Source organism: Vulpes lagopus, chromosome 1 (assembly GCF_018345385.1).
Source record: "Vulpes lagopus strain Blue_001 chromosome 1, ASM1834538v1, whole genome shotgun sequence".
Taxonomy (NCBI): domain Eukaryota; kingdom Metazoa; phylum Chordata; class Mammalia; order Carnivora; family Canidae; genus Vulpes; species Vulpes lagopus.
The window spans coordinates 88,521,292-88,533,409 of record NC_054824.1 but is presented as its reverse complement, the minus strand read 5'-3'; the positions used below and the strand labels follow the sequence as shown (position 1 = coordinate 88,533,409).

At 40.5% G+C, this 12,118-nt stretch overlaps 1 protein-coding gene across 1 annotated transcript in view; it reads left to right on the top strand.

Moving 5' to 3' along the window:
• The window catches only part of NECTIN3 (nectin cell adhesion molecule 3), a 120,385-nt gene extending 109,081 nt beyond the window's left edge, over nucleotides 1-11,304 (top strand). Inside the window, exons 8-9 of the mRNA XM_041726056.1 lie at nucleotides 2,387-2,449; nucleotides 3,207-11,304. Coding sequence (XP_041581990.1) covers nucleotides 2,387-2,449; nucleotides 3,207-3,386 — 243 coding nt within the window. The 3' untranslated portion in view covers nucleotides 3,387-11,304. The remainder of the gene's footprint in view (nucleotides 1-2,386; nucleotides 2,450-3,206) is intronic.
• The last annotated feature ends 814 nt before the right edge of the window (nucleotides 11,305-12,118 follow it).

Genomic DNA, 12,118 nt, shown 5'->3' with positions numbered 1-12,118 from the left:
TATTCATAGTGTCTAGACACCATTTCTTCCTGCTCAGGTCTAGAATCTTTCTCTTCTTGTCCCTTATTTTTACATGTACCACTTGTGGCTGATTATATATCTTCTTACTATGGGAAAAATGTAGCAATGCTATTATGACTCATAAAGCCACAGCTCTTTGGAATCTCTTTATACTGAAACAAAATAGATTTTCTTGCCTCTGTAACCCCCTAACACTGTTAATTTAATGCTGGCTAAATGGTTACTCAGGATGTGCATGGTTCATTGTGCCCTCTTGAATACTAGTTTCCAAGGGCTTAAAGGTTATTACTGTGTTTTACTGACAGTGACCGAATATAGATATTATCCTGAGTGTTCAGGAAAACATGAATGATAATTTATTTTCTGGTCATATTCAATTTGCGATTTGGAATTTCATAGCATAAACAAAGAAAAGCACATATTCCAACCAAATATTTTCTTGAACTCTTGAGGCTGTAATCAATGTATTTCTAGAATATGATTTCTTTCAATGTTGACTACACCCTTGCTTTATAAACTCTGCCACCAGTGGGAAGAAAGGCATTTGCCCTTTGTCCACGGAAGTTTCTAACTGCCCTGTCTCTTGTCGAATTAGATAACAGTACTGATGCAGAATAATTTCTCAATGACCTGTATTGACAGAAGGGGAACAGCAAACAGGATCATCTAGAACAGCAAACAGACAAAAAGTGTGTTTAATTTTAGGTTTCTTTTTTTTTTTTTTCCTAAATCTATTTTCCTTGGACCTGGACTAGCTACATAATTTGTGAGGCACAGTATAAAGTGAAAATGCAGGGCCTCTTGTCGAACATGTACAGTGATACCAGGTTCCTAGTTGGGGGTGAGAGACTTGCCCTCACTGCCATGTGTCCTCTAGCCACCTGCCAGAAAGACAATGATGTGGGGGGCGAGGGACGTGCAGTCCTGACCCCAGCCTTCCCTGCTCCAGCACTCAGGCCCCTGGACAGGGATAAGAAGGGGAGAGTGAGGGGGATCTGAGGCACCAGGGTAAGGGAGTAGGGGCCAATAACCAAACCAAACACAAGCAGCAGGTGAGGACACCTTTGAGTTGAGGCTCCAGGTCACTGAGGCATGCTCCATTGTTTCATTAGACCACATAAAACACAGGTTCACAATAGATTACTAAAAAATCTAAGATGACAACCATACAGCATTAAACCCCAGAGTGGGACCTTCTGAACACAGGGCCCTGTGTGACTGGTCACACGTCCATGAAGCTGGACCTGCCTTGGACTTTCGCCCTTTGTACTGTCAATATCACAGGTCACGTGGGAAGCATCCTGGAATCTGCGGAATATGACAGGAGGAGCAAATTTGTCAGACATAATTTATAACTTGGATAACTGTAACATGGGATATCAAGAATTAATAATTTAGAGTTCAGTCAATTCATTGGTTAACTATGGACTTCCTGCTATTGCAGAACCACAGGGTAGGGTGTGGGGCTGGGGGAGGATGGCCAGGGAAGGCTCACTCTTCATTGGGGTCAAAAGGTATACATGTTGTCAGATAGATCAGTTCTGTGTGCTATGATAGAGATATAAACAAGAACAATAGGAAAACCAGGAGTAAGGAAATTAACTCTGATGGGCCTTGTAGGAGAAAAAAAATGACTTCAGCCAGGCCAAGATGGATGGGTAGTATTTCAGCTAAGGGGCAGACCTTCCAGGCCAGAAGGACAGGCAGTGAGAGGGAGAGCGGGTTGATGGATATGCTTACATGCTAGGACTTCCGGGCATTCTTCTGTTATATGTTTTAAGCATCTATTTTCCAGACACTGACCTAGAGGCAGGGGATATAGGAATACAGGATTAGGATTCAGACAAAGCCACTTATGAATCATAATCCACCAATTTCTAGCTGTGTGACTGGAGACATCTTACAGAACCATTCTGAGCCTCAGTTTTAGTCATCCTAGAATAAAAACATCAGTTTTATAGAATTTTTAGAGGGATTATAAATGAGATAATGTTTGTAAATACTCCAACCAGCACCTTCAGTCTAGTGAAGGAGATAAGCAAATATAAACACATAATTGCAATAATATATGCTTTGTGCAGGGCTTCTTGGAAGAGCTAGTGTTGGTGTGAGAGCTCCTACAGCAGATGCTCTGTATGTTTTCTTTCTTCCAGAAGAAATCTGGAGTTAGGAGAGAAAGAGAGACAAACTCAAGAAATGTATTTACTTATCCTATCCTCAGATGGAACGTTTGCTTAGCTGGCACACTTTCGACAAGACATGATTGGCTCTTTTAAAAACAGGCATCCTCATGGCCTTGGTTGATGTGCTTCACCGTGTGCTTGGTGCTTTAAAATGCGTGTCTTGTTCTGTCTTCTTCTTCCAGACTGAACACTTGCCTTTGCAGACTCAGTTCAAAGAAAGAGAGGTTGGCGGTCTCCAGCACTCTGTAAGTACCATGATCCTGCTGTGGGGTCTGCTCAGGTGGTGCGGGGCTACTGTACTCCTTAAAATACCATTTGAGTTCCATGAAAGTTATTTTTCCCCGCTCTCTGCTGTCTGAGCATCCATAGTAAGTATGATTTTGTAAAGTCCTTGAGCTTGCTTATGTGTCTTTAGATATTCAGGTTTTATGAAACCAGTAACCGGGCAGAGGGGTCAGTACCAGAGACACAGAGCACCATGGGGGTTCATTTAATGATGTTCATTTTTATGGTGTCTGATTCTCAGTTATGTTGGGGATATGATCAAATACCGGTTCGTTTCACTTGTCTTCTCGCTAATTCCCCAGCGCTGAATCTTGAGGTTTCTTTTGGTTTTGTTTTGGCTGTTTGATTTAATTCTCTATATATTTCATGCACACATTCCAAGCTTGAGGCCTGCTAAGGGACTCTGGAAGTTCACAGACTTGGTCTTCCCTAGTATAACTGATACCAGTTCCAAATTTCAAAACCTGGAACTAACTATAGTCCCCATTAGTCATAATTTTCTAGTTAGGAGCTGCTGCGACTCTTGTACAGGTATCGTAAGCAACGAAGGACCGACAAAGGACAAGTTGTTGGACTTTACCTTGTCTTTCAGTAGCCTGTGGGAAAATGAATCAGAGGCACAGACTATAATGAATTCAATCCTTGCCTATTTTTACCAAAGTGCTAGAAGAATGCAAACAGCTGCTTTGCTAATGTAAGCAATATTTGAATTTTTAGAATGGAATAACTAGCAGGAGACTGGACTATGAAGATGAAAATCCCGTGGGGGAAGATGGGATTCAGCAGATGTACCCCCTTTACAATCAGATATGCTACCAAGACCGGAGTCCTGGCAAACATCATCAAAGCAACGACCCCGACAGAGTCTACATCAACCCACGAGAACATTACGTGTGATTTCCCTCTCTTTCCAGTGGATGTTATGACAAATGTTTAATCGTGGATTGGGGAGAGAAACTGAGGCCAATGGTTATTATTTTATTCTCTCTCATATAAAACAATCCCAGTTTAGTGTATAAGAAGCCGTGATGAATGGCTTGGAGCCAATAGCAAATTTTCCTTCCCTTCATTAAGAGTTTCTTAGCCACCAGCTGTGTTTGTGAACTTGACCGTAGCTTTGTGTGTTTCCGTGACGATAGTGTTTAACTACTAACATTGGGCCTACAGCAGAGCATCTGCCTCTGATGGCAGCAGTGATTCTCCAGAAAGAAAGGCCCCAGCTGGGAGTGTTAACCTTGCTGGGTCTTAGGAAGGCCAGCCTATTCATCTGTTAACTCAAATGAGCAGAAAAAGGAGTTCAAAATCCATTTCGCTAATTATTTCATCAGGATTTGGCTTTCCCTGACACGTTTAACATAATTATGGTACCTGTGCGAACAACAGGCCTGAGGAAAGAGGCAAAATTTGCTCTTTATCCAAAAAAAACCAACCACAACAAGGCAGTTTAAACCTTGAAGCCTGTTGGTCCCTTTTAAAGTCTTGCAGATAATTGTGATCTATGTTCTTGGTCGATCACTGAGGTCCTAAGGGATACGTGTTTGTGCCCTTCTCTGCCGGGTCTCGATCAGCTGCGTGCTAACCAAGGTTCAACTCTCGCTCTGATGTCATTCCCACAGTTCTGTTCTTTCTGAGCCAGATTAGCCTATTTCTCACCTGCTAAATTCTGAAAGCCTTGTCTACACGGTGGACAGCCCTGAGCCCTGTCCCTCTTTCCTGGAGTATTTATTGTATATGACAAGCTCAGCTTTCACTTATGAAATTCCTTTCAAACTAATCCTATCCGCACAGGCTTCGGCTACCCTCTGCTTCTTCAGACTGCTTCTCATCCGTGTTTTATCTACCTCAGAAAAGCCTGCCGGAAAATCACCATGAAATAACTCCTGCTCTTAGAAGCCAGGTAGAAAATGTGAAAATTAAAAAAATAATAATAAATGCCATTTTACTCTGGCATATATGCTTAAACCCCCATGTCGTCCTTTATCCCCTCTACCCTGTTTTACCTGGTCAACAACAGGAGCTAAGGGACACTAAAAAGCAAATAATGCAGTGACTGACTTCCCAGTGCAACACTTTGGCGCCTGCGAATACCTGTCTTGAGTTTTCTCACTTCTCTCTGCCAACGTATCCTCACTGAGATGGAAGGTAGTAATTATAGCGGGGTGAGCAGAGGAGGGGGCCCAGGTACATGTGCAAATGTCAGTCACTCCTTGCATCGAAAGGAAGGCGATGTTTTACTGTGTGTTCTGGAATATGAGAGGTATGTCACAGATATTAAAAACACTACAGACTTGTCATATATTAGGAAAGAACGACATAAGTACTAATAAAAGAGTGCATGTTTCCAACCTAAGTTTCCGGGGGACAGGGGAACATTAACCTAGATTTCTAATGAGATACCAAAGATGCCTTGTGATTCATGCTGTGCTGGCTCTAGTTTCTGCTTGTATGTTTGTTTCCTTTTCTTAGTTGCCATGCTTTTCCAGACAAAATTATCCAGGTTATTCTACAGTGGTCACACATTCTGCCCCTGCTGTTGCCTGGGTGACCAACAGTTCTGAGAGAAAAGATGCTTAAACTCTAACTCAATGCCTCAGCAGTTTAAAAGGCTATATAGTTTTATGGAATTAAAGGGTAAATCCCAAGGACCCTCATTGCTGTGTCACTGTGCTACCTCAGTTAGAGTTACTGCCCTTTGTAGCAAGATGGCACAGAAAGAACACATTTATTACCTGGAATCCCATCAATGAATCAGTAGAGCTGAAGGTGTAGGAATCCTTGCAACTATTTTCCAACACAAAGAGGACTCTGGTCCGAGTTCTTGAGAGTGAAGTGTTTTTATAAATACTAGATGTTACAAAGGAAGAGATATGGTGGTATGTCACCTGTTTTGGACAGCTTTAAAAGTATCTTACACGTTAAGGATGGTTTCCCCTGCTGGGAAGTGGTTTGCTGAATTAGCATAAAAAATTGATCTCAGACCTTGGGAGGAGTAAGGATGTCTTCATTTGCGCTAGATTCGGAAGGGCTAGGTTGTAGGAGATTTTTGGCCTGTCTTCAGAGGCCTCCCTATCAAGAACCCACTAGAAAATCTTTAATATTTTGGTGTAGTTATAGTAAAGAAATTTCAGGGTGTAGACACCTCTCTCACAACCAGCTAGTTCCCTATCCTCTTTGCTTTGCTGTCAGCTACAGTACTTAAATAAGCTGGTAGATTTTATAGCAGGTGGCCCTTTATATGGGTCAGATAAGCTATATAATTGTTTATCCTAGTGTCTCCCATCTGTTCTCTCTGAATACTGAGTGGAACAGAAAGGAGCTTTAAAAGGGTTTGATCAACCAGCCCCCTCAACCAAAAAATGCCACCCAAAATTAGCTTGTCCATCTCTAAATTTGGTACATAGGCTACTTGTTGATGGCTGTTTAAATTTGGAAGTTAGACCCGTAAAGGTCAGTGAGTGATAAAATCCACAGCTGATACTAGAGATACTCTTCCCATAACTGGTTTATTAAAACACACTGAAACAGAAATAAATCCCCAGAGTGCTTATCCACTTAGGGTTGCAGCTTAACATTTCAAGAGGGATTGTGCGTGCTCCATCTCAGATGCGCAGCCTTTATGGCCTGTTTTGTAGGCAGCCCGGGCTCCAGGAGTGGGCATTACTGCTGTAGTCATAGATCACCAGGCTCTTTGCACACCACTAAGTAAAGCATCTGCATTGTCCAGATTGGTCTGACATAATAGGATATGAATTTAGATTGATTCTTAAATGGCAGTGATTTGTTGCCTCTGTGAGGGTTCTCCTATCCCTGGCCTTCTTATATTTTCGAAGTTTGAAGAAGTCTGTGCTTTTTGGACTTGTAATATAAAATTCTTACCTGTGATAGACCTCCCTGTAATACACACACAGTAGATACTAAAGCAATAAATGCACTCTAAACTAAATGAATTGGTTCCCTCATTAGTTTTTTTTTTAATTTTTGTTTATTTATGATAGTCACACACACACAGAGAGAGAGAGGTGGAGACACAGGCAGAGGGAGAAGCAGGCTCCATGCACCAGGAGCCCGACGTGGGATTCGATCCTGGGTCTCCAGGACCACGCCCTGGACCAAAGGCAGGCGCTAAACCACTGCGCCACCCAGGGATCCCCCCTCATTAGTTTTTTATGGCCTCATTTACTCATATGGATAGTACTTTTTTTTTTTTTTTTTGTCCATCTTTTGAGGATGATTTCCTGAATTCTCTTTCATGGTAATCTAAAATTCACCTTTTTTCATTGTACGCTCTTTTCCTGCACGGGGCTCGCCTCCTGGTACTATGGTTTATATACACCAGAGCCTTCCTCCAAGCCTCTTATTCTGTGGGCTGTAGAGGACAGACCATTATGCCAAGAGCTAAAAGAACAGATTCTACTCCCAACCTCACCCTGTCTAGCCATGGAAGCTTGGACAAGCATCCGCTGTCCATAAAGTAGAGATTATACCTTCCCTGCCAGCCTCTCAGAAATGTGAGAGCTAAGCAAGATAATGATAGATGGGAAATTATAAGTTCTCTTCAAACTGAAAATACCTATGACTCCATTATTATTATATGTTGAACCTATACATCTAGTGCCCTCACCAGCACTGGAGAGAACCAAGTGGTAATGTGAAAATTTCAGTTTGTGAAATTTTTAGTGCAAGTGGGGCTTCCACTTTCCTTTACTATAATAACTATTTTATCTTATGGAAAGCTTGATATTCTGGACCTTAGCCTTTTAGGCTGTGTCTAAAATTGCAACTGCATGTTGCTATAACAGTGGTTGCTCTTGGTTTACAGATTACTACTAATAACAGCTACATTACTGAGTTTGTGTTATGAATAAGTGCCTTACATGAATCCCCTCACTGACTAGGACCTAACTCCTGTTTTATTCCCATCCGGGAGCCCCTGTGGGGATCGAGAGGCTCACACTTCTATGGTGCACACCCATAGATCATGCCAATCACCAGCCAGCTGTCACTTCTCTAAAATCTGCTTTTGGGGAGTGGTGTTAGGGAATACATTTTCTTGATTTTCTTTTAACAGAGGTCTAAAATACATAGAAACAAACCATAAGAAATGTTTGTTAAGATGAAAGGACGCACATATGCTCATTTTTACTTCGTTTTTGAACTCAAAATGTTCATAAAGACTCATATCCATTAGGTTAACCGTAGCTGCAAAAACAATCAAATAATGAAAGCTACTCCCTCCCAGTTGATTCAAAGTAATTTGGGCACAAGCTTCTCTCTAACACCCTCACCTTTGTTCTTTTGGTTTGTCCCACCTTTATTGAACTCCTGGAAACGGAAAACTCCTGAACACGGAAAACTAGCTAGCTTTGGTAGAAAACCAGAACAGGAAGAGTGTGCAGTAGAAATGTCATGGGCCCCACCAGTGGCTCAGCCAGCTGCTTAACTGACAAGGCTCTGCATCCTTGGACTGTTTGCCAGTCTTATAGGAAGACCAGGGACTTCCATTTCCTCGGATAAACTAGAAACTGCTATTTGCAAACCTATTCAACGATAGACTCCACCTGGATTAATGTTATTATACCTATAAAGGTATTTATGTTTCCTCCATTAAAGAAAATTATTGTTAACTGGACTTGGCCGGTTTGGTCACTTGCAACTCTTAGGTTGTTCTGGTAGCCTTTGGGATGTAGAGGTGGGTGAAGGCTGTAGCTCGTCCCCCACCCCCACCCTCACCTGGTGAATTCTTTACACTGAAATCAGCTTTTAGACCAATTTCTGCATCATTCTTGTTTATAAGCAAGCAGGCATCCTGTTAACAGCCTGTCCTGTAAGCTTGAAAATATCCCAGCTCTGTTCTTTCAGGGAACTCAATAATATGCAAAAAGTTTATTAGAAGCAAATCCAATAATATTCGAGTATATTTAGTGTCAGCCAACCCAATTCTGTTTAACTGCTAGACACAGAACAGGTTAGTAATCTAGGAAGCCAGGGCTCTTGGGCTTGCTGGAGTCTCATAGCCTGTTGATGGAAGGGCTGGAGTGCCCTATGGTATTTGGTCAGTCCACCTTTAACACTTTACCACTTTTTGGCCATTGAAAGTAATCATTTATTAAGAAAACCTCTGGTGTTAAACTACAGATAAAGCCTCTGAAGTGACTAGAGTTTTTCAAATGCTAACAACCTTTGGAGGATGTTATTTCCCCAGTAGGATTCTTCAAATGTTAACTAACCACTCCTGGAGTGTATATTAAAACTAGTTAGCGATTGCCAAAATAATTTAAATTACATAAATGTAACAACTCTTTAAGGATTCCTCACAGTATCACATCTGCTGACATTTCTCCTTAGTGACAACTTCTCCTTTCTGGGTGGGAAGGGGGTGGGAAGGGAGCAGGGGTGGTGTGTCAGAGAGACAGAGGGAGAAGGGTCCACTTAAAATTCACAGTTAAAAAATTTTTTGTCCATTCCCATGTGCAGAAGAACCCTCACATCTGCAAACATTTCACTATTTTGGGCCCATTTTATATTTGCTTTAACATTATCTCTGCAAAAAGTTTAGAAGTGGGAAGTAGAAAGGTCATATTTACCCTGACGGTCAAAATACGTAAAATATGAGGTTTATTTCTACTGCATTTTCATTAGAAGGTTAGTTCTCAGTTTGATTGTGGGGCCCAGTAAACAAGAATGAAAGAGAGTGTCAGAAATTCAGATGACACTCCCCACTGACACTGTGATGGGGGAAGTTCCTGCTGTATCTCAGGGAGAAGGGAAATCACCATTGATAAATAAAAGGATTCTCCATGTCACTGCTTGGGCATAACTCCCTTCCATTTGTCCATTCCCAAGAACATTCTAATATGTGTTGGGAGCTAAAGCCATGATATGTATCAAGTTACATACCTCCCTGCACCAAAAAGAACTAGCTATATTCTGTATTCTTTAACCAAACAGTTGCCCTCTTGAGGTTTTTCCCAGCAAGGTCCTTGGCATCACAGCCTACAATGGTTGTATTTATCGTCATGGCATGGGATTGAACTGTGACAGTCAATTAGAGGACTCCCTGGGAAAGCCCCCCTGGGAATCCAGAACATCAGATTTGCTATACTGGCTTAGAACTGTGACCCATCCTGCTACAAACATGCCTGACAGCCATGAAGAGATGTTTTATGTGTCCCCTCCAGGGGTTAGGAATATACTTCAAACATTCCCTAATATCCCATAATGACTCACAGTAGATCCATGAAGCCCAGGGTTGCACAGGATTTTCCAAGTGAATGAGCATCACTGTTTTGGTTTTCTAATAACGTTTCCAATAATGACCCAGTATTTTTCCTTAATCCACCCTAGCACATTGATCAGGCTAAGGTAAATTCCTCTCTCAAGTCATGCTGATGGCTCGGTGTCTATCACAGTTTGACTACAGACAGCAGTATTTTGTCCTAAACGCATTAGTTTGCGCTTCCCCACACTGTGGCTCCTTTATGCCTCTGCTTTTTCGTGTGGTCTTACGAGAACATACTGTGTATTTCAATACCCAGAAGAGCATTTGTCATCTTAGGTTTCGTGCTGTACTTGAAATTCCAAGTCCTTTGTGGAAAAAAAAAATGTTAAGTAGCTAATGTTAAGTTGCCACTGGATCCCCGGATTATTCCACTTGTCCATCCAGAAAAGTTCCTGTTTATCCTGTACCTTCTATTTCTAAGCCAGGGTTTTAAGACATGACATCTGCTCCAGCCTGTTCCCTCTCCACATGCTCCGCACCTCTTCGGTACTCCTCAATCTCACCCTGTAAGTTAGAACTGTGTGCCTTAAAGGGGCTTTAAGGAGGAGAAAATAAGATACTTAAAGGGTTGTCTTCAAGAGAGGTCCTACTTTAAAGTGATCTTCTAAAAGCCCCTTGGCTTAGAAATGAGAAACTCTATAGCTATAATTCTTTTCCTATTCTTGTTTTGCTATTTTTATTTCTGAAAAGTGATCTCTGTCTGAATAGTCTTACTCTGGTTTTAGCTTTCTTCCCATTAACACTTTTCATACTGAAATTGTCCTCCCTACCTTATCCGTGCTCTGATCTTTTTACTTACAGAGCCAGAACTAACTCTTCCACAGCAAATCCCACCTACTTTTACTCCCATCATTGAGTGAATGTACTGCATTAACAGGTGTTCAGCTCTGCACGTAAGAAGTCAGAAGCTAATGAGACCTCACTCTGGCCCTGAGAAGATCTGACCATGGGCCTTGGTTTCCTGGCATAAACTGAGGTTAATTCTGCTATTTCACAGCACCTGGTGGGGTCATGAGTCTTGACTAGTAAATTGTGGAAAGCATTTTGCAAAGGTCTATACTATATACATGTGTACGAATAATCTGGAGAGTCTTCAAGTAGAAATGTATTCTTGTGCAGCTCAGTTCAGAATACTAACCCGTTTTCAAATGAAATGTTTTACTAACCTGCTTTCCCCATTTTTTCTTTTTAAAAAATATTTTTAGTAAAAATTAGTTGCTACTGATTTGAATTATGTATAGGAAGAAACCAATAGTATATATTCTTGCTTGTCAGAAAATGCTCAAGTTGTATTTTAAGAGTTCAAACTAAAAGGGTTGCATAACAATGTAGTGGGGGTAAAGAGGAGGATTTTAGCTCAAATGTGGCAAAATATAGAAACACAAAGATTAGCTTTGATTTTGAGATTGTATTATAAATAGTAGAGTTAATGTGGTTGTTATAGATATTCTTTATTTTTCAGTTACCAGAAATTATCTTTTATTTTTGAACTGTATGGTTCTTGACATGTTTTGAATAAAGTTTTTATCAACTAAAGTTTTTCATTTGCCTTATTATCAATAAATCAGTTATGTTTAAAATACATACAAAAAGTGAAAACCTGAGATGCCTGGGTGGCTCAGCGATTGAGTGTCTGCCTTTGGCTCAGGATGTGATTCCAGGGTCCTGGGATCGAGTCCCACATCAGGCTTCCTCTGAGGAGCCTGCTTCTCCCTCTGCCTATGTCTCTGCCTCTCTCTCTCTCTGTGTGTCTCTCATAAATAAATAAAAAATCTTAAAAAAAAAGTGATAGCCTAATTACATGACTGTAAAATTCAAGATTTGAAGAACATCTTTTATAGAAATGGTAAAATTTCTATGCTGGAATCTATTTTTTAAAAAGATTTTAAAAATAGCAACAGAAGTACATCATACTTAAAGCAGTATTGGAAATGTTTTTTAAAATGTGACGATAAGTTACACATTATTATAATTGCAAAAATTACTTAATACTTTTTTTAGTGAAGCTGAATTTATTCCACTTAAATAATTCCTGGTTAATCCTTAGGTGTTAAAATATACTTTGTTTTATGAAATGATAGTGGTAGTAGTAACTTTGAAATATTACTGTTTACCAAAAAAAAAGTTAGTATCTATCATAGGTCCCTGAATTTTGTATCTAATGGTCTGTGAAATGTCCAAGTCTGGGAACCGCTTAAAAAATTTGTTTTATTGGGGTACCATAAAATTCATCCTTTTAAAAGTTTTATACTTTTAAAGGTATAAAGCTCAGCATTTTTTATTTTTTATTTATTTTTAAAAAAGATTTATCTATTTTAGAGAGAGAGAGAGAGAGCACATGAATAGGGGG